Raw genomic sequence first — 22,607 nt, 5'->3', positions numbered from 1 at the left:
TGAAGACGGTGGAGGCCAGAAGCGCACGTAGCATGAATTTTTATGCGCTACCATGCGCAACCACCTCGGCGGAACATGTTTTCTTCTGATCGGAACGAGCTGATCGTGTGCGGAAGGATCACCTTGCCCACACAGATTTCGGGTATGCTGCTGTTATGCTAGCTGGCGTGATGATGGTGGTGTGCGTGCGGAATATCGTCTCGAATGCGAAAATATTTCCAGAACGGTCGGTGAAAACATGGTTGTTGATCCAGGCAGCCATTGCTTGGTCCGGTTGTTTTCACTCCCAATATTTTACAACACACGCCGTGGTAGTTGTAAAATAATTTTTCTTTTGGAAATTTTCTTTCAAACGTGGATGTGTGTGTGTGTGTGGAAGTTTTTTTTTGCATACGAAACGACATCGAACAAGCAGCGTCTTTTCTTCTTGTTAAGGGTTTTTTTGAGTAGCATAAAAACTTACCTCTTGCCGTTAGCATCGCTGGTACGTACGCATTTCGATACGCATGAAACGAAGAAGTCCACGGCCCCTGACACGCAGAGAAACGCAGGGAACGGTCTCTTTTTCGATGGAAACTGGTCGTTCGTCGGGGTTCTTGTGCTGCTCCGTTCTGGCAAGGGTGGCAAACAAAAGAAACTTCCCGGGCTAGTACGCGGCGTTTCACACAAAAAGGAAACCGCGTCGTCAAGACAGAACCGGAGCAAGAAAACAGCGCGCGCCGTTCGGCCCAAAGGAAGTAAAAACGGATGGGATGGCAGTGTATGTGTAGCTGCTCAATGCAGTGGTGAATGTAGAGAGTTTGGCAATTACTGCACGCATATCAGAGAACAGAATTTGCCTCCGCATTTTAAATAAGTTTAAATTAAATAATATATATTTTGAATTAGATATTAAATAATTTAAAATTATCTTATGCATTTTCGCCCGAAATAAATCAAAACACGAGTACGAATGTCGCTAAAATGTGTCACGAACCCTGTAATTAAGTTTCATGTGTGTGTGTGTGCATAACACTCTCGTATACAGGCAGTTCTAGGAAACCGGGAAGCGAATACGACCAAATCAGTGTGTGAAGGAGAATGGAGAACGAAACCAAAAACGCGTTCTGTTTGGAACAACGTTTCAATGTGCGTGTGTGTGTGCGTGCGCTCGCTGTCCGAAGTGTCGGATGAAGCGTGAGAACAGGATAGCGCGCGACCGTGTGACAGAAAGGGTCGGACGCGTTGGTAGTGGTGCGATCGTGGCCTGCTACGAAAGAGTCCGTTTGTCGCTGGACGATCGTAGGACTTGGGGCAGAAGGTTCATTTTCATCTGAGCAGTTGCCGGAGTCGGACGGTGTTTTCAGTGGCGGTCCTGCCTGACTAGTAGAGTAGTGAAGGGATTTTGAAGCTGCTGTTGGAGCCTTGTGTGCGTTGTTGAGAGAGTTCACGCAGAGAAGAAAAGTGAGATTTTGAATGTGGAAATTCTTGAATCCAAGAATCAGCAGATTAAAGAAGTAGCCAGAGAGAGGTGTACTGCTGCATATGGTGGTGATGAGACTTGCCTCTATCCAAACGGGTGTGCAATGCGGGAATCGTTTTGGAAGTCTTGACATTGTTGTGCGGTAAAGTTAGAAAATCGTGCTGTACGAACGGCAGCGTGTCTGAGAAAAAAGGTCCGTGAGTCATAGTTCTGCGTGAGAACGAATTAACTGCCCGGCAACATTTTGCCGCTGCTGTGTGTGATGAGATTTGTGATCCTTTACCGGAAAGCTCATCCAACCTCTCGGAAGTTCGTACTCAGTGACATTGAAAATGAGATGTGCTTAACTCGGCAGTAGTGTGTTTTTCAAGAATTACGGCGTCTCTTTCCACAAGATTGAAACTCTATTCCTGAGTGAAGTTGTTGCGAGTTCCAAGTAAGACTGGGCCTGGTCAGTGAATTCTAGCAGAGTAGTGTGTTCTTAAACCACAGATCCCCTACTGCCTTCAAGTATTTCGCGCGGGAAATTCAACCAACAATTGCAAATCTGCGCTGCTGTGTGTACCATCGAAGCCACCATAAATCCGACTGAGTAAGTAATGTTTGTTCACATTAGATATTTGTCAGACTGCTGTTACGTGTTGTTAAATAATGGGATTAATAATTTTCTAACGAGTGGGAAACTAAGAATGTATTCCTCCATGGCACACATATCTCTGCGCTCAGCAAACTCCTCGTCTGGCACGGTTTTTTGGGTGAAGCCTCCTCTACCGATATTTCGTAAATTCTTCGTATCCCGCGAGATATGCGTGCTTAGCTTACGAAAAGTCAAATTCACAGCCTGCTTGCCTGATCTTGTTGCGCTTCCACTTCCCACCGTCACCGTCCGTCCGGGCATATCGCGCGTGTGTTTTGTGTTGCCGCGTTGAACAGAAGAAGGCGTCCAATTGTAGTTGGAGTAGCGGCGAGAGTGCGGGCAGTGGCGCTTCCGTTACCCTGTCAACAGTAATAGCAGCAGCAGCAGTTAGTGTAAAGTCTCACCACACACAGAGTGCGAGCGAGAGGGACCGATCGACGCCAATATATCGTCTCGTGGAAATGGCGTTGGGGGATGTGTGTAGTTTTAAGTGAAAAATTGTCGAACCGGAACGGACCGCCACAGCCCAGCCCCGGCTCCGGGACGACGGGTTTGAATCATTCTTTTTATTTTTGTTGTTGTGTTGCGGTGCGACCACTACCACCCAGCACCAGTGTTCTACCGTCTCACCCCTTCCAGATATTTGTGTTCCCTGTAGTTTGAAAAGTTCTTTCTGCTGCCATTTGTTGGGCCTGTTGTGTTTACGGAGATTCCTTTTTATTCGGTATGCTCCCTGCTTCCAGAGCATATTTTTCTTAAAACGTGTAGAATCGAGTTTGATGGTTGCAGAGTTCCTTCCAACCGATGAGATTGGAAGTTATGAGCAAGATATTCTCTAGCGATGGAAGAGTCCCAAGTCTTCTAGGAAATAGTCGAGAGAGGTAGTTGGAGGTTCCAAAAGGGACAAGGTTAGAATTCCTATAGTGTATTCCATGAGCTTACGAATAGCGGTTATGTTGAAGAATTTTAATTTCATCCCTGCTGGAAATACGAGGTCCCCAAAGTTTTTCAGTACGAACGACCCGCTATTCGGCAGATCAACAACAGGTATTCGACCTTTTCCCATATTCTCTTGCGGTGGGTCCAAGTTGCCGTTGACCAACGGAATTGGTTACAGTGGTTTTGCAAAAATAACCCTACCTACCTACCTGTTGCTTTTGGAGCATTGTATGTGCAGCTATGGGGTTTCCAATTCCAAAGGCTTCTTTCTGGTTCCGGTCGGGCGGGGGTAAACGCGGTGGATGTTTCCATAGCAACACTCTTTAGGAAGAAGAAAATAAGTGTAGCTTAATAACGCTCTGCATTCGGCTAAACTAGAATGTTGAGGAATTTCAGATCGTTTTATTCAAATGTACCAATATATTTCGACTTGTGCTCCGCTCTGCTTCACGTGTGGAGGAATGGCCAATTGAGGCGTGTAGCTCTCGGCATTTCTGTTAGTAATGAAGAGGGGAGGGTGATCGTACGTGATTCCTGAAGCGTGAAGCTTCTTGATGTGCTTTTTGAGCATCGTTCCTGAGCTGTGTTGGGGGGTGCATAGTAGAAGAAAAACACATATTAAACCATTGGTCTCCGGCACGCTCACATCGTTTTCTTGAGCTATGTTTTGTGAAATCAAATGTATATAGGCTGGAATAATATTATCTTATGAAATTCTTCCTTAAAGTTAAATAAAAATTTAACAAATGAACTTCAACAAATTCTTACTCAAATAGCTCCAAAGTTTCTGGAAGATCTTTTATGACGTGTGGCCTGTATATTTTTCTTTCATACAACAAGAGCCTTAAGAAGGGTTCGACTTTCCAATTTGTATGATCAGCTGCTGCTGGTCAATGCTGCTCCTCCTATCTGTCAGAAGATACATATCGGTTTGAGTAGCTAGCAGCTGGTTCGGACAGTGTGCCACATGGGTGTCTCTTTTTATCAACTTGCGGCGTATGTTGTGTTGGTTCTATAACACGATATGCTTCTCTTTTGATCACATACCAGCTGTATTTTAGGTTAGCCATCAATATCTTGCTCGTTTTGTGTGTCAAGACACAGTATGTGTTTGTTTAACGTCACCATACGTCGTCGCGATAACATTCCTCTACAGACGCCCTTACCGAAAGAAAAAGGCTATAAATATACCCCTTAATATACGCTGCTCGTAGCCATTCTACATTTTAATTCATTCGCCACCATGCCAAAGCATTCTCTCCCCATGTTCCGGTAGAGATCACTGTGCGTGTGTTTTTCGGTTCCGTTTGTGTGGATGCAAGTACCCAGTCCCCCCCAGTACCGCACCAGGTCACAACACCACAAAACACCACAGGTCCAGGTTGTTGTCGGCGAAGATCTTCTTCGATTAACTGTAAATATGTAAATCGAACGAATGCCAGCGAAGAAGGCGAGAGAGGCAAAGCGATGGTGGGCAACGTCTCCGTATTCTTCCGCCCCGCGAGAGTAGCACAAAGATCGACACTGATTCGACGGCGAAGAGGGAAGATTTGTCCCGTTTTTCATCTCTGTCGAAGATCATCGAACTCGACGAACCGTGTGCGTGAGTCGGCAGGGAGCGGGGAAGGGTGTATGTGCGCCACACTGACAGTATAATGCAACAAAAAGCGTAAACGCGTATGAGAGACACCTACTATTAGCGGCAACACTCTCGTTTCCTTTCGGGGTTGAAGAATCTCGCGACTCAGCTGGTAGGAAGCAACACCGCTATGCCACTGACTGTCACACCCCGGAGCATTAGTGGTGGAAGGGGAAGGAAGGAAGGGGAGATGCGGAAGGGAGAGGGTTTAAGGTGGCGTTGAAGTTCCGTCCCGAGAATCGATTCAGCAATTTAAGGAACACAGAACGATCTTCACGGGTTTGTCCGATTGCGGCGTGGTTTGTCCCTCACTCACCTGCCTACACTGTCTTCCTCCGAAAGCAGTGGAGGCGCGCAACCAACGGGATATTTGCTTGGGTAGAAGAAGATGCTGGACACAACCGCTGGCCGCGGGGAGGAGGGGTCGAGCATAGGCAAATACGCGGGAGAGGATGACAAGGGATGGGAGGTATGTCCGTTGTGCATGATGGGGGGGGGGGGGGGGGGCGAGAGAGCGAACGATCCCTCGCGGCGATCGCGAGTTGGTTTCGTAACAAACTCCCGCTGTTCTGTTTCGATCGTTGGAACGCAGCGCGTAATCGATCGCTTACGGTACTCGCGGACCGGGCCGTCTCTTCACAGCATAGCGAGAAAAACGTCGACCCGTGAACTTTATGGTCATGATAAGTGAGGGAAATGAAGCCTGAAGCTTTCTGTTTGCTTTTAGTGGATGAAAATTAGGGTTAGACAGAATGGGAAGTATGCAGAAACAGAAGAGTGGGATGAATATAGCATTAGGGCTAGTAGGGCTCGGTGTGGCCATCAGATCTCTGAAGTCATTTGAAACAGTTCTGGAGTATGCTTTTCTCGGGAAATTGGAAGTTCTACAGAAAGTATAAGATCTTCATGCGAAGGGCCTTCCAATCCTCTGACAATATCTTCAGTATATTTCCCGCCACGTGTGGTAGAATTTTGATTCAGTTCCACGTGTAATATGTTCTAGCGTATCCGCATTTAAATCCGTATCGGTAGTCCACACACCACACAACTCTTGACACTCCCCTCAGTTGCTGCTGGCTTATTGCCCACACTCCGGGGATAAAATCGAAGGTACTGTTAGCCATAACGGCAAACTGGCGCGTGTTGTTTCTTTATGTCGCGCGCTGTGCACCTTACACCCAACATCCTCATCTTCTTCTCCCCGCCCATCATCAGAGCATCATGAAGTAACGCGAAAAACGCGAAGGCCCCACATCCTCTCGATCGCGCGCGCGCTCCCAAATCGTTGTCGTCGAACTATCTCCAAACTTTTTTTTTTTCGTGTACACACTGTGATGCTTTTCGAACTTGTTGTGCTGCTTCTCTGTTGTGCCACCACATCACGACCAAAACGCGTTGTTCCTTCTTTCTTCCTCTTCAGACCGCCCCATGATTGGTTTTGGGGACGCGGAACACTCGAAGTGGGTGAGAAAAAGGTGGTGACCTGAACCCCGTTATAAGAAAGACGCGTGTAACACGTTCCAGCGATCGCGCTTGAGCTCCTTCCATTTCCCGCTTCTTCTGCAGTTGGTGTGTGTGTTGGATAAAGCAATCGATGACCATCGTGATTTTTTGGAACCAGGAAGGAGAACCAGTCACTGGGCAAGGGGGTCGAGAGATTCTTTCCGATATCACCGTTACTCGCAGCAGACGAATTTTGGTGTTGATGGTGTGTGGCGCGCCTCTGTGACACGTGAGTCTGTAAAGCAAACAAAACGGAAGGAATGAAGATAAGAAATTGGGTCCATATTTTGATGGAGGGAGGGCGGCGTGCACAGTTAGATTTGACACTCCTACTAATATCACACCACTGGATGGATTCTGACTAGATCGGGTGAAGAATTTTGTAAGAGTAGTTTTCTGATGTTTTGCAGAAGCCCGTGAGAGGTATTTTACCATAGGCGGGGGAAGTTTAACTTCAATTGCATACCGACGAAACAGAATCACATCCTCCCCGATTGGGTGCTGTTGTTAGAGACCGTGTATCCTATTACCATCGCAAACAAATCCCTTCAACACTGGGTGTGTGTGTGTGTGGGGAAGGGTGATCTTGAAAAGGTATCCAATTACAACTCATCAGCTTCTGCGTGCGGACCTTGGACCTTCGTCTTAATGACAGCCAAGCAAGCAAATTTAGCTCATGTATGCAGGACAAACCGGACGAGAGAGCTTATATTGTGGCGATCGTCAACAGCTCAGATTTAAAGAGGGAGCACACTGAGCTCTTTCTTAACTTGTACACGTCTCAAGCGAGGGTTGTAAATTTTGAAGGTCGATTAGAATGTCTTTATTTCTGGATATCGAGGGAAGCTCAGAATTGGGGTGTAGTGTATTACCTCTCGTCGAATTGTGAAGTCGATGTTCGTTAAGTATCAATCCATATTTTGCTTTTAACGGAGTTTTAGTGTGTATCATTCTCATCAGGTCTACGTGTCGGCCGCGATGGGGGCAATGTTGTGTGTTTGTAACTAATATTGCACTTGTCCCGGCCTATGTGTGGATGCTCCTGACAATCAACGACGCGCGAAAGATCGATCAGTGTAGTTGCTAAACATTTTTCTGAGCCGCGCTTAATGTCAAAGTTAATTTCTTCTTACAACACATCCTCTCACTCGCGTTTTCATTATGGATGAAAGTGCATTTTGGACGAAAGTTACAGCAACCACAATACACAAAACGTTTTCTTTTGTTGGCATTGAATTTTCGCTTCACAATTCTCATCATTAAACTTAAGCAGTCGCACCAGAGGAGTAGTACACGGAGCCGGAGAGACCATCATCAGACACCCGGCTAAGAAAACGAAAGAAGGCGCGACACAAGATATTCTGCAGACATTTTTAGATGCCCCTGAAACACACTGGGACGGACAACACCACACCAACCCAGCCCAGTTCTTCTGAGCCATTGTTTTGAGCGTGTGAATATAGGCGCATCAAATGTAGTTAAGTTAAGCTTCTCTGCTCCTCATCAACTTCGGTGTGTACTCCCCGGGTGTGTTGTTTATGCAACCTCCAGCCTACGAAGTTCTTTTTCTTCTGGGCTCCATAGTTGCTCAGCAATTTAAAATCAAAAGCACGAATCATAACCCTCCTCTGGTGCCTTGAACGAGAGATGATTCTAATCTGCTTCGCCGCCGTAGTGAAAACTTCTTTTCCAGAACTTTTCCTTTCCTTGTTATGATGGGAAAAGCTTGGAAAAATGATTGTTGTTTGGGTCGGTCCGGACAGACAGCGCAGAAAACGCAAGTTCTTTCGAGGGAAAAGGGGAGAAATCTATTTTCTCTGTGTGAAAATTGAACGAAAACAAATCTTTGTTTACGTTTTTACGCTGCAGATGATGTTCTCGTAGCAGTATGCAGTGAAAGTGGAAAAGCAAGCCTACTCTTGATGTGGTGGCAGGAAAAAGAATTTAGACCAAAAAGATTCGCTCTTATTAAAACATTTTATGATATATAAATTATAGTTCTATCTATGATTTTCATATCGAGTTATCGAGCTAGATAAAACCAACTCTATATGGGCTCAACTAATTTTTGTCGTGATGATCCTGCAGGTGAGAAGCTCAACAGAACGAGAGCCTCCAGCAAATAGCTATAAAACAGTACGCACAAAAATACCCCGGGAGAGCGAACTCACTTGTCAAACGGTCGTTGAACTATTCGTCTAGCACAGTGTTGAGCAAGTGGAGCATGGTGGATCGCACGTCTGTGTGTGTGTGTGTCCAAAGACCCTCCCCATCGAGAAGGCAACCCACAAGCAGAGCTCGCCCAACAACTATTATTCATCATCAACATACACCTCGTTTCTTTCGCACATACCTCTGTACATCTCTTACTCATCGCAACTCCATCAATCGAGAATAGACGTACTAAGCCTAGCTGCTGCTGCTGCGAGGACACAGTGAAATGACGTGAGCAAATCATCATCTGTTGACAATCGAAGCTGTAGTTGGTTTGGGCGCGGGGGGCTCCTCTGAGAGATCTCTGAGGAGAGGGACAAAAAGCTTTACAGTAAATGTGTGCATCAAAAGCAAACCAATCCCACCACCTCCTCTCCTTGATGTGTTGTGTGAAGTATGTAGGATAAAGCCATTTTCTTCCCCGTCATCATCACCGTGTTTGTTGTTATTCATCAAGATGAGGTGGAGAAATTGAGTAACGTCTTTGACTGACACTGCTGCAAGAGGAGTTCGTCCTCCCGAGAACACCTTACAACACAATCCACCCAAGAAACACACAAACGGATCAAACGGAGAATCGAACATTAATCAGCAATTGTTAATTTGATCAAGATTCACCGCCATTCCATCATCATCATCATCATCATGAGCCAGCAATAGTAGATGTAAATTGCTTTAGAAATAGGAAAGATTTCTTTTGCACATCGAATGGACATATTCGCGCTCTGTCAATGCGTGTGCAAAGTTTTAGTACTTGCCCAGGGAGGGAGAGAGGGCACACACAAACACATTTGGATAACTAATAGTTCTATTTGTTCGCAAATTGTTAATGGCGGTGTGAGAAATCTACTCTCAGAACGCACAACGTTCCCATCGATACTGTCTTCCCTTATTGGCCGCCATATTTTTGGTGCCATATTACACATTCCATCTTAAATAAAGAAACAGTTTGTCCATCATTAAAAAGGTCCGTCACAAACTTCTCCGATTCAAGAGTCCCCCCAAGATATCGCTACATAATGTACCTACCTCCCCGGTAAACTCTCGGAAGATTGCTCGTGGGCAGACATTGCACGACGAGATCTTAGATCTATCGCATCTTTCTAACAGAGATCCTGAAGTGAACGGGGGGGAAGGTGGTTGAGGTGTGATGGTGATGATCGTGTGTTGTGTGTGTGGGGTTACACATCAACAGAACAGAACTCCTCTCATTGCGTTGCGATCGCTGGAAAAAAGGCTGAGTGTGGAAAACACAGAAGATGAGCCTCCCGGGCGGTCGCGTTCCCCGTTAGAGGTTAATCACTTTTGCCATTTCTTCCTTCCTGAGGGTTTAGTGTACTACTTGGCGAGAGGGCTAGATAGCGGTACATCACTTGAACTTGGAATTGGAATTGAATTCGTTCCTCTTCTTGTGGCTCTATATCGATCGTTGTTCTGAAGAAAATTGTAATTAATTAAATACAAAGCACAGCTTGATTGCCTGTGCATCCTGATCATTTCGATTGTGTATCTCTATCATCAGACAGAGACCTGGGAGAGTATCTCTCTCTCTCTATCACGGTTACAATACACAGCCAATAACCTCACGATGACATTACTTCCTTCTCAGTTTTACGGAATATCTATTGAACATTATTATGTCTGCAACTTCGCGATCCCCAAGCCACCAACTCTGCAACATGAACGCGGAATTTTGTGATTGTATGAATTGTTTGAAGAAGGATTGCGTTTGTTGTGACGAATCGCGGGTGGTGCTTTCCCACCCACCAATCATCATCCGGTCTTTGTGGCCTTAACCTTAGCTAAGGCCAAGAACACACGCGGAGGTTTTCTCACCTACAATGGCTGTGTTCGTTCGACGAGACGCAACGGCCCAACAAAATAATGCCAGGAAGAAGGAAACCTCTCTGCTAACGATCGTCGTTGTAGCCACCTATACACAGCAGCATTGAGCGTATTATACATTCACCGTCAAAAACTGTGCACAGGTCTCTCTGCGGCGCGAACGATACTTTTCTAGTCTTCGTTCGCGTCTTCGAAAACCCATGCCCGGCACGCCGCCGCCGCGGCCCCATTACTACACCACCACTCAACACCCCACAACCATTATTGCCGCCCCTTCTTCACTGTCAAGGTTTCTGGGTGCTTCAAAGCGTTGACCTTTTTTTCTTGCTTGTTAGAGTGACCTCCTCAAGAACTGGTGGAAGAGAGAACATATGGGTGCCCCCGAGGAGAGGGGTGTTGGGTGTATCTGGTGATTTGCCGTTTAACTTGTTTCTTTGGACGACCGGCAACATGTGTCAAACATTTGTAGAAGTTTGTAGCTTTATTTACAAATGGTGTGGAAATTCTAACGAGTGTTGTGTGCGGCAGTTTGCTTTCCTTTAAACGACGTACAATGTGTGTGTTTTTCTGAGCCGTAATGAAATTACGGAAATTCTTGATGTGTGCCTTTATGAAGCTCACGTAAAAGCCCAGAGCCTTCTTTCTTCCCTTACGACGTTTAGATTCCAACGTTCTTTCGCATCAGCTTTCTTTCGTTGGAAGTTTCTTCCTTCTCCGGTATCATCTCCTCAACCACCACAGACAGACGACACACATCATCATAACATCTTGGTGTAATATTTCTTTGTGGGCCCTTGCTTTCTCGGTATGTAAAATGAAGCAACAGCTGATTGGGCGAGGGGGGCAAAATGAAGCCAAACTATGAATTCTTTGTAACGATGTGTGTATGATTAGGCTATCAATGGTCTTATTGCTATCATTCAGGCCGGTAAAATATAAGCCTGCTTGTGGGGGGTTCGCAAAGAGTGGAGGGTCTTGGGAGAAGGTCGCGCGCACATTGTGCCCCCTAACCTTCGAGTGCAACTCCAGTGCAACAACGCGCGTGTAACCCCAAGCCTCGAAGTCGATCGTGCGCGATTTTCTTCCGATCGGTATTTGTGTAACGGGGTTTATTGCTCGAGAATGCTTGTGGGGCTCTGGTGGAGGACTCTCTCCAGAACCGCGCGCCGCACCACAAGAATCCGCGTGCGCGAGCCCATCAAACGCCGCTCAAGACTCTAGTGTATGGAGGACTTTGGCAAGAGAGAAGGGATTTAGGCGTAGCAGTGTTGGGTCCAACCTGTGTGACGTTTAAAATCGTTCTTGTTTAAGGCGGGCACGAACCCCCGTTAAATCCGGTTTACCACAACCAACTAAGGAGAAGTGTATATCTCGGTGCTCCTTCTAACACACCCTCCCTTCTCCACTCCAAGAAAGAAAGAGTGCCTTTTGGTGAAAAACTCCGTGGATAAGCATAAGCGCGCGCGCACGCTCTCGTTAGTTTGAAGAAAGTCGGCGAAGGGGGGGGGGGTGGTCCCGCGGAGGTTGGCAAGTAAAGCAAAAGAAATGCGTTCAGTAAGAAAGGGGGGGCTTTGTTGCTGGAGGATGGTGGTCAGCCCCCACCACCATCACCACCACCATTGGCAAATGATCGAGATTCATGCATCCGACGAACGAGTCGAGCGAATGGACGCGAGAGATCTTATGATGTTGAGCCAGTCAGCGAGATTGTGTGGTATTTCAAAGCAATATAAACTAAAAACTGCTGACGAAGTCACGTTTCTCTGTTTAGTTTGGGTGTGGTTCTGGGTGGTGGTAGAGGAGTTGGTTACCAACTATGTCCGCCCTCTGCCAGCTTAGCCTGCAGCTGCTGCTGTGCAAGCAAGTTTTCCGTCCGTGAAGATTTGCTTTTTTTGTTGTTACACAATCGTGGGCACTCTTTGCAGTAATTAAGCTTCCTCCACAACATTACTGAAACGAGAGTTCCTGTTGACTTCAGTTACGGAAAAGTAAACTATTGGAAATGATTTCGTCGTGGTCGAATTAGACTAGAGGTGGCGTTGATCATTTTATTCTGTCCCTTGAGAGTTTATTACAAGATATCTTAGTAAAGAAAATGCTTTCAAGGCGTGTTAACTGATCATTTCTTTGTTGGTGGCCTCAGTCGGAGAGGATGTTGCATTCTGTGTTGGGACTGCTAAATGCTGAGCATGCCAAAAACACGACCACTTCTCTTCCACTACAGGAAGCAGGAGGGGAACTCTTCAAGAAAGACCTCTGTCCGCAAGGTTCTTTTCCGCCGATAAACTTACGATAGAATTGTTTATACACTCGAACGCGCAAAATGAGCGTGCACAGAGAGAGGTGGTGGTGTGTGGGGTGAGTAATATTTTCCAAGACTCACCAATACGCCAAGTTCAAATAGTAGGGAAGTTAGTTCGCGCGAGACTAAAAAGTTGCATTATAAAGAAGCAAAAACCCACGGAGAAAAGTTCTTGCTCTGTGTGTTGGGGAAGTGTTTCTGTGGTGCCCCTGCTCTTGCCGGTGTAATACCGATTTCATGACGGTAGAATTATTTATGATGATAGGAGGGAGGGGGGCGGGGTAGCAAAGGCCTCACCCAGGAACATCGAATCCGGAATGAGCAACAGAAGGGGATTAGAGAGAGGGAGATAAAGAAGAGGGGAGAGATGCTGGCTGGTGGTAGACAATTCTTTGGGGCCCGCGATCGTCCACTACACTACTGCTACCTTGCACAGCAGTTAGGAACAATGTCCGGTAAAGTGTATGTGGTGCTGCGGGATGTTCACTGGAGCAGAGAAATCACTACACTGTTGTTGCCGCTGCGACTTACAGTGCCTTTGAAAGCAAGACATAGAACAAAGCGTTCTTGCTGCGCGTGTGTGTCTAGACAAAGAATTGAGAATTTTAAGCACTCGGCGAAATCAATTCTGGTAAGCAAATCTACTTTTCCGAGCGCCCGACACCAGCTCACGTTGTTGTTGAACTTTGGCAATATTGTTCCTGGCAGGAATTGGAATATTAGCGAGAGAGGGTATACTCTCCTATTCCCTTTCTTCCTTGCAGAGATCAACCTTGTCTTATGGCGACTGTGGATGGAAATGTGGTGGCTGTTGAGGAGGTTCTCGAGGTGAATGAAACTATGTCGCGAATTGCGCTTAGCCCCGGTCAATGACACCGGTTTGTGGAGGAGTGAGAAGTTCACGATCATCGTTTTGTGATTGCACAATACTTACTTGTCGACCTGTCGGTTTTTCTTGGAAGATTATGCATCTCATTTGTAATGCTTGTTTGCAGTTTACAAAGTTACACAACTGTATTTTTGAGCACACAAAATGGTGGGCAGGTGGCGTTGGCGACAAAAGAAAGAGGGAGACGGCGTTTGGACATTTTGGAAACCTGTTTTCTGTAACAACACACCCAGACCTTGCCGAGTGCGCGAGAACGAACCGTGGAAAGATGGAAAGGAAGTGCATCCACAACAGTGCAGAGGCATGTAAAATACATCGGAGGGAACGTCGTCGGTGTATGAAGGAAGACCGCCATTTCCTCCAGACGCACACGATGGCGGCAGCAGGGGCGAATTATTGTGCCGTGTGTGTGCTCTTGGTGAAGAAGTTACTTTCTTGTCGGTCCTGTGAGTCTTTTTCGGCGGCTCTGGTCGGCTGCTGTGTTGCATGTGTTCTCCGATCTCTGAAGCAGTCGTGTCGACAGGAGATGGTTTTGAAGTACCGTTTCCACCGAATGAATGAACTCTACTTGTTTGCTCTCTCTCTCGCTTGTGTAGTGCAGCAAGTCGGCGGCATCATCTTGACAACTTCGCGCCCGTCGCCACCACCTCACACTCTCTGCCCGAGATCTGGTCGGGGTTGGCGAGGAATTTCTTGCAGATATACACCCATTCTTCCTTCATGCTTCATCATCATCCTCCCCTGCGACGAGTACTTCTCTTACGTAAGGAGAAGAGGAAGGCATTAAAAATACGCGCCCTGTGGTGTGTCCTCTCTTTCCCGATATGCGCGAACTCGAAAGATATAAACCATAAAATGGTAATTCACCATTCTGTGCCTCTTGTTCCCTTTTTTTTTGTTGTTGCCCTTGAATCTCTTTCCATTGCGGGTGTTGGACGAATGCTTTTTACAGACCCTTTTAACACAAAAAAGGCAAAATTCTCCTGCTGCACTTTCAGAGGGGGTGGTGTAAAGGTCAACGACCGATCGTAGATGATGTATGGACGCGTGATGATCAGAAGAAGAAGAGGAACCTCCGGAAGTCGCGGTAGTGTTTGTTGCACACACCGCAAAGAAGTGTCCTCTCTTACGTCTGCATAAAATTTAAACAAACTCTCTCTCACCGGCTGAATCGAACTGAATTCCAGTTTTGTTCATTACATCATGGACACATGCGGACTACTTCTCGTTGTGGTCCTGTTTCTTTTCTTTCTTCCTTTCTTACACACATGTGAGTCCGCGTTTAACTTCCCCCTGGCACACATGGATCAAGCTGGCTCGCTGGCTGGCTGGCTGGCTGCATCGTCGGCCGCGATCATTAGATACAAAAATGGAAGGAAAAGGAAATTGCGCAATGCTCTGGTTACGCGGGGGTTACACGCACACAATAGTGTAGTGCAACATGCTTTCCTGGTGGTAACAGCTGCTGCTGCTGGAGAGTGAATTACTTTCGACAAACATAATATATCGATCGACGATCTACACACGTGTTCTTGAAGGCATTATTACTCTTTTTTGGGACGTGTTTCGTGGTTTTCTTCGACAAGATTATTTCTAGACTATTGAATTGGGGATATTTGGCGGAATTTTGTTTAACTAACATAAGAGGCCTTACTTTCGGAGGTACGAACTTCAAGATCCTCCGATATACTGAGCGAGCAATTGTGCGAGGGATATGAAGGTACTAGCTTTTGCTCTGGGGTCCTGCCGCCATCCATTCCCATTAATGGGTTTAGTTTCCGCCGTTGTTGTCTAAAAGAGGCTTAAACGGACGTTGTGCTGGTTTAATTCGGAAACTGGTTCTGTTGGGAGACTTGTTTTCCTGAATGCCAACACATGGTCCAGACCAGCAAGGTTGGCAAAATATTCGTCCTTTTGTATGGGTAGAATCAAATTAATTCTTTTAATCCGTTTACTTTCAAAATGATCTAATGATCTACCTTTCGTATTCTTTCTTACAGATTCATCGCAATTATTTGGCTAAGCAAAACTAGTGATAAGACCTTGAATCGAACGATACTCCTTCAGTAAGCAATATTTAGAACCACAGACAGAGATAGCTTAACCCCTTTAAGTTGCCTTAAGGTTTATTTATATAGATTTAACATTTATCTTTAAACTACACTCTCTTTACAACTTCGACATCATCAGCAGTAGTATAGCGGTATCAGATTAGGAGAAGCAATTAAGAATTGAAGTAACCGATTTGCAATAATTCATATCTGCATATTACTATTTATCGCACATCGATAGATCTCTATTATTCTCCTTTGGAGCGTATAATATTATAATTATTATTCTTGATTTCCAAACCAAAAAAAATATAAATAATTAAACGTCTCCCCCGAACGTTAGGAGCTAGCTATTTTGCATTTAAATTGATCGCCGATACCAACCAAATACTAGGATAAAATCTCTCGAAAGAGATTACCATCAGCGCAATATAAGGAACAGGGAAGAAAAAAGTACTCATTTGTGTGGAAGTAATATATTTATAAATTTCAATTCAAAAGCATTATTATTAGCCAGGAAGGGTTAAGAAGCTTCCAAAGACATTAAGCTTAGTGCAGCAACACCCTTGACAAAATGCTTCCAACAAGCCAGCATCAGCAGCAGCAGCAGCAGCCGCACCAATCGTCGGATGTGGTGGCCCAGCAGCAGCAGCAGCAACTGCAACAGGACGCTCAAACGCAACATCTTCTCAATGTGGCCGCTTCATCGTACAGTACGGCCGTTTCGTCGGCCGGCGGTTACAGCATGAGCTACCCGATCGTCAGCGGGCATCATCTGACCGAAAACAACAACCTGATCATGCATCCGTCGTACGGCAAACCGGCAGCACATGTTGCCCATCAGCTGCCGCCAGCCTCACTCATCACGCTCCAGCCGGTACCGCTCGAGGCGCATCATCATTCTGCGCTGCACCATGTGTCCAATTTGGGACCACCGCCACCAGGTACACCCGGCGGCGGCTCCTTGCAACAGCAGCAACAGCAGGGACCACCGCCACCATCCCAACAATCGTCCCACGGAACGACGGTCGTAACGTCGCTGGCACCACCGCCCGGTGGTTCGTCCTCGCTCGGTGGTTTAATAATCGGCGGAGGACAACACTTGCATCACGCACAGTCTCTACAGCAACAGCAGCAGCAGCAGCAGCAGCAACAGCAGCAGGCACATCAACAGCAGCAACAGCAACAGCAACAACAGATGGAACAGCAGATGGGAGTTGGATCCTCGAGCGCTGGCTCTCAAATGCAGCAAGGAGGTCCACCGTCTTCCATGTCGCACGCCTCGTCCATGAACGATCCCAACGGAAACGGTATGTTTGTGGGTGTTGGTTGAAGCCCCCCGGTGTAGAATTTATATCCAAATTCGGCTGACGGAAGCGTTATGATTTGTAACATCCACACTCCAGCCAGGAACAGAGCACTCTCAAGCACCAACACGCATCTTTTGTGTGCGTTGTTGCGTGAGAACTTGTCCAGTGTGCTCCGTTACGTGAGTGTGAGTGTGAACCAGAACCCCCCGTCACTGGAATCGCAAGCGAACACAGAAGATAAATTGTATCTCTCCTGATCTCTGTATTACACACACCACTTGACATCGAAATCCTTCCACAAAAATAATGGAAGACGACGTTGGATGTCAATGCGGAAGTGGAAGAGGGAGTGCGTTACAATGTTTAGCTTCGTTAGGTTGTTGGTGGTGGTATTATCCGTTGAGGGGGAGCACAAAATTCATTACAGACAGTAGAGATGAACGTATCAACAACACCACATGGGGCGGGAAGGATGATAACCAACGCGCCTCCATCTGGAAACCGGGCTATCGTCATCTGGAGGACATTCGCGGGATATTCATGGATCTAGAATACGTCAGCAAGGGAACCAAACGATCGCGATGTGTGTGCGGTAAGAGGAAGATTGAAGTATTCAACTATTCGATATAACTTTTTCAGCATGAACATAATGATCTGCTTACGATCAATAACAGTCGATTAACACTTTACTCTCGCATAGCTTCGTTAAATCAACAAAGTAATCTACAATCCACTAATCGCCGAAATTTATTTCCCCTAATACCCCTAAAACTCTGTTATGAGATCGTCTGGGTCATGTGACGATCATCAACATCGATCAAAAGTAATGTGTAAAATTCTATCGATTAACTTCGCGACCCCTTACAGTGCTTGGAGACCTCTCCTTCGTTCAATAAAGCAATAGAAATTCCTTCCGAATCGTCAAGGTGTACTCTCTATCTTCCTCGCGTAAAGAGCGCTGTTGTTCAGGTTAACGAATGCTTAAGGGGAATTCTTCAACCCGATGATTGCAAGAGTGTACCAACCAACCGCCGCCCTCCCTTTTAACGACCTTCTTACTCCACTCATATAACGGAACTACACATCTCATCCCTGGCCACACTCCTTCACCCGACGACAGCATAATGGCGCTGCTGTGCAAACCTTTGGGCATCATCCCCCCCCAACTTCTAGTGCTGCTCCTTTTATAGCGGTGGGTTTTAGATGATTCCTTACTACTTCTTGAGGCGGGGATGTGTTCTAGGGTGCGAGAATTTGCCAAGGAAAGACCCCACCCGGAGATAAGTAAGCTTATTTTGCGGGCACCACTCTACTTATATTACCTGCTCTTGAACGCGCGCGCAAAGTCGTACTTAGAAGAGATCCATAGTTGTTTCAATTTTCTTTCGAGATACGGGTTCAGGATTGTGCCTCGGAGGAGGAGAGCCAATTGACGACAGGGGTTTTTGAAGGAGGAGTAGGAGCAAATAGTTTGGATGTGGGGATATCTCCTTAACAAAAAACGGGGATTTAAAAGGCAAAGAGATATCTCCAGGTACACACGCACAACAGCGCGCGCAGTTTTCCTCGTCCCGTTCTAGATTGCCACAGCACACAAGTTCACGAAAGGTTGTCTGCTGCAAGTTGTCTATGTGTGTGTTTGATTGGGGGTAGAAATTGGAGCCCCCTCCAGTCATGATGGGTCTCTCTCTCCCGTCTCGTCTACCAAGCTTTTCATTTGGAGCGATCGAAGACAGAGCAGCGCAGACCTCTCCGCTATTGCATCATTACTACTATTGAACTTGGAAGAGCGCTCTTCGTCGTGGCCAAAGCCGCTAACGAACTGCTGCTGCTGCTTCCTTTCGCCACCCGGAATAGCGGAATAATGGGGCATGGATCGGGGGATGAATGTAAAAGGGCAACCGGGCGCGGATTGACCCGAAACCGCAAACCCCAACTACCATCATCATCATCATCTTCCTACCCTGGAGAGAGGTTCCTAGCGCGTCGTGCACCGCTTACACACAAAGAAACAACAAGACCACACGATGACGATGGTGATCGTGCTGCGAGAAAGCACCGTTAATGAAATAGAAGGAAATATCGCGCGCGGGCAACAACAACTCTGTGCCTTTGGTCCTACTTCGCGTCATGCAGTTGTATTGTAACCCCCGTAGGCGGCTGTTTGGGGTCTTAGCCTTTTTCAGTAGAGTGTGGTAACCGCTTTGAAAGTTCCTAGGGCAAGGGAACTTAACTATTTCTACGAATTTTGCATTTTATGCTGCTCTTTTTCTGCATTTGCGTCCTCTACAGCTTCATCCACGATCCTCCTCTCTCGCTGTCGGTAGACGGGCAGGTCTGTGTAGAATCTAGTTTTTAGACCGAGTTTCGATCTTGTAATTGGAGAAGGATTTCATGTTTTCGGGACGCATTCTCTCGGATCTTCATCAGCAGAAAACGTCCCTTTGTGTTGGATCGTAATATACCGATACTCCTCTTGAAGAAGAGGTATTTAACTGTTAAAGCGAAGGTTGATTTTTTCCCCTAAAAATGAGATATTTAACGACGATCTCCCATGAGCAAGGCAACACAAGGGAGAGCGCGGGATCTTTTCTACACCCACCCCCCTCCCCTGTGGCATCTCGAGTCCTCTACGGTTGCGACCATGTTTTGTGCATCAAATTTCAAAGAAGACCCTATAATTTGTGAAATTTTTCGGCTCACATATAAAGACCACGACGGGCGGAGATGATTTGATCCTTTTTTCTCTCTCTCCCCCACGAGATTCGCCACAAAAGGCAGGGGGATGGATAGGAGACTTCGTTAAAGCAAATTAAAAAAAAAAGGTGGTCCAAAGGTGGAGAAGGAATCATATCTTGGCCAAAGCTCCTAAAAACAAAAGCCAATGACAAAGAGGAGCGCGCGCGCGGGAAAAGATCCAACATTCCGAGTAAGCCTATCGTTTGTGTGGCGGCCAGCTTTAAGGGTGGATTTTTTTCGGGGAGCTTTTTGTAGCATGACCAAAGGATTAAAAGGAATGTTTTTTCCCCAAGCGCGGGTTAGATGCGGTGCGGCTTTGTGATGATAGAAATAGGGGGTTTGTCTGTTTGAAATATGTGCCAGAAAAATCATACGCGCGATATAGAAGAAAATTAGGGAAAATCCTCCACCATTAAACAGATTGAGAGCAAATAAAATACAAGGTAGAGAGAGAACACATTCGGAGCCCATTTTTTTGCATTATTATTATTCGATTTTTCAATTTAAATTATATAAAAATGTACATATTGAAAAGCATTTTAACATCAATAATCATGGAAATATCTAATCCTTTCTGTAAAAAAAGCTAAAGCTTAAAAAAGTAGCAACTAAAGAATAGAAATAGTGAATGCATGTGTGCCCTTGCTTACTCTTCAGCCTCCTCCAACCAAAGGCTTTTTAAACTTGATTTAATTAATTTGAAATTGCATGTTTAGCTAACTTTAGCAAGCGGTTACACACGCCCCACCACACAGGCCCTTTTCTTCTTCCCTGCAAATTTAAACGAAATCGAAGCACACGGGCGCTCGATCACGAAGAAAGAAAGCACACACAGCTACAGAGATCGATAAATCGAACCGGATGAAACCATTAACTACTAACGGTGTGTGGTGGGGTATAACTGTTTCTGTGTCTCTCATCCCTTATTGACGCGGGGTTTTTACGGTTCGGTTTCTGTGACCAGCGTGAATTCTGTTGGGCGACAAGCAATGAAACGGTCGCCGCGCGCTCTCTTCTAGTCTTTAACTCTAGTCTCTTTTCGCGTACGAAACATGAATTTGTGACTTTGACGAGCAGATTTTGTCAGCGGACCTCAACTAAAAATCATCCAAAATACTGCGGTGATAGGCGTAAGATCTAATTTTCTCCGTCTGTTTTAATCTTTTGCTTTAAAAACTAATGCTTCACACATTAAAGTCTGAAATCCTTGTGCAAATTAGATTTTCTATTCTCATCCAATTTTTATGCTTCGGTTTCGTGAATGATGTGCAGGCGAAGAAAGAAGGTTTGCTGTTGTGTGAGAAAAGGCGTGTGTAATTCAAAATGAAATTTAATTTAACGCAATTCGGATTTGTCGAACATGCATGAAATAGCATTTTCTTAATTTAGTAACTATATGCCTAATAGATTAATATAGCGCAGCGCGCATATATTATGCGTTGAATGGAAACAAAATATGTGATAAATAATTTGGACTTTTAGGAAACACAGTAAAAAGGAAAAAGCTTAGGGCTCCGGATGTAGGACGTGACCGGTGCATTATTTGCTGTTTCTTTCTGGTATCAAATTGCACTTGTCCCGGCCTGCAGCTTCCCGCCCAATGATCAACAAAGAAGATGTGTTTGGTTACGTGCGATTCAAATTTCCGTGGTGTTTTATTTAATTAATATTGACTCTGTAGGACAGTGTATACGTTTCAGAACAGAATGACCAAGTGAGTGAGTGAGTGTGTTAGTTTTGCATAACTTTCGGCGTTTGACTCTTTAAGTATGATTGCACCCTAGGTGTATTAAGAAGTGTAAGAAGTGATTTGAAATGTTATTATTCTTATTTCTCCTCCTTTTCTGAATATCTATGCTCGTTAACAGGTATCCATCGAACCAATGTTCCGTTACAGTCCGGGAACACCGTGTATGTTATAAAGCCTGATTGGCCATATCTAGCGTGACCAAAAAATAGTACGTAGCTCCTGTAAGCCAATATAAAGGGTCAGGATAGAAGGAGGGGGATCTAATCGAATAATAAGCAATATTTCATTCGACTTTATTCAACCATTTTTGACCACACTGAAAGCAATACTGTGAAGCTTTCGCAACGTGTGTACTGCGGATTGCATACATTCAGGCGTAAATCCTGCAGTGCCTCTAAAATTTTGTCATGGGGTGGGGAGCCTTCTCGAGTCTTTTACCGTATTAACATATTTTTATTCCTCTATTTTATTACTACATACACACTGTCACTACAATTTCACCTTGAATCAACATTTAAGGAAAAAAGAACTTTGGACTCGCTTTGAAGAAACACTTGAGCAACGCGTAGGCGACGTCACACCGATCAGCAATATCATCCGCTGCGGTACGGCAAGAATCTAGCCCCAGTCGGAACGGTTGCCTGTACTCGTCCGGAAGGATGGCAATCTGCTTGACCGCAGCATCGTAGTTAAGTTTTCCTTTTTTAGACTGGAAAAAAGACAAAAAAAGAAGTAAATGAAGAGGATACTATAAACCCTCCCCGCCGTTTATTGTAATATAATACTTGGGCTGTACTTACAGTTTGCGTTAGATCCATCAGGCAGGCGACGTAACACTGGAAAGAGAACGATAAGGGGCAAATGTTCAGCAACACAATCACACAAATATCTGTAGATCTGCCTTACCTTAAAATCGCTGTCGTCGGGGAAAATGCCCTGACTCGGATAGTTGGCCATTTCTAGAAACGAAATGTTCCCCAAAATCCATCATTAAGTGAGTGAGATGTAAAACTTCACTTTGGTCACAATGCTGCTTCTTCCCTACCTTCAGAGATTTTATGCCTGGACAAACATATCTTTCGCATCCCCTTGGCGATCTCGTTCATGTCGCTTTGGGTGAGCGACGTCTGGGCATCTGTCGGTTGAATGCAGAGTGAAAAGTATGCCAGCAACGCAACAAAAACGTACGGAGGAGAACTCATTTTGACTTCACGACAGCTAATAACCGACTGGGCGCGCACCGCGCAATGCTCGGGGATGTTTTCTAATTCATTTAGGGGGTCGACATACCCCGGAAATGTGTGTTGCTGCTGCGCCCGAGACTTCT

At 45.7% G+C, this 22,607-nt stretch overlaps 2 protein-coding genes across 2 annotated transcripts; one reads left to right on the top strand and one right to left on the bottom strand.

Moving 5' to 3' along the window:
• The first annotated feature begins 1,296 nt into the window (after nt 1-1,296).
• Nucleotides 1,297-17,709, top strand: LOC118504256 (myb-like protein AA). The gene is made up of 3 exons (XM_036038485.1): nt 1,297-2,054; nt 15,431-16,791; nt 17,219-17,709. The coding sequence occupies exons 2-3, from the start codon at nt 16,056-16,058 to the stop codon at nt 17,419-17,421; spliced, it is 939 nt and encodes a 312-aa protein (XP_035894378.1). The 5' UTR covers nt 1,297-2,054; nt 15,431-16,055; the 3' UTR covers nt 17,422-17,709.
• A 3,193-nt stretch (nt 17,710-20,902) lies between these two features.
• LOC118504259 (general odorant-binding protein 72-like) lies at nt 20,903-22,520 on the bottom strand. Its single transcript, XM_036038488.1, has 4 exons — nt 22,326-22,520; nt 22,187-22,239; nt 22,081-22,116; nt 20,903-21,989 (listed from the first exon to the last, which is right to left on the bottom strand). The coding sequence occupies exons 1-4, from the start codon at nt 22,480-22,482 to the stop codon at nt 21,795-21,797; spliced, it is 441 nt and encodes a 146-aa protein (XP_035894381.1). The 5' UTR covers nt 22,483-22,520; the 3' UTR covers nt 20,903-21,794.
• Between the last annotated feature and the right edge of the window lie 87 nt (nt 22,521-22,607).

The sequence above is a fragment of the Anopheles stephensi genome, chromosome 2 (genome assembly GCF_013141755.1).
Source record: "Anopheles stephensi strain Indian chromosome 2, UCI_ANSTEP_V1.0, whole genome shotgun sequence".
Lineage (NCBI taxonomy): Eukaryota > Metazoa > Arthropoda > Insecta > Diptera > Culicidae > Anopheles > Anopheles stephensi.
Note: the sequence above shows the minus strand (reverse complement) of the source record. Positions and strands in the feature narration are given on the sequence as shown.

Excerpts from the sequence above, each read along its gene's own strand:
- LOC118504256 (XM_036038485.1), top strand. The coding sequence starts at position 16,056 with ATGCTTCCAACAAGCCAGCATCAGCAGCAGCAGCAGCAGCCGCACCAA. Across the intron at positions 16,792-17,218 it reads GAACGATCCCAACGGAAACG|ACAGTAGAGATGAACGTATC; the intron begins GTATGTTTGTGG and ends AATTCATTACAG.
- LOC118504259 (XM_036038488.1), bottom strand. The coding sequence starts at position 22,482 with ATGAGTTCTCCTCCGTACGTTTTTGTTGCGTTGCTGGCATACTTTTCA. Across the intron at positions 22,240-22,325 it reads CAGGCATAAAATCTCTGAAG|AAATGGCCAACTATCCGAGT; the intron begins GTAGGGAAGAAG and ends TTTCGTTTCTAG. Across the intron at positions 22,117-22,186 it reads CCGACGACAGCGATTTTAAG|TGTTACGTCGCCTGCCTGAT; the intron begins GTAAGGCAGATC and ends TTCTCTTTCCAG.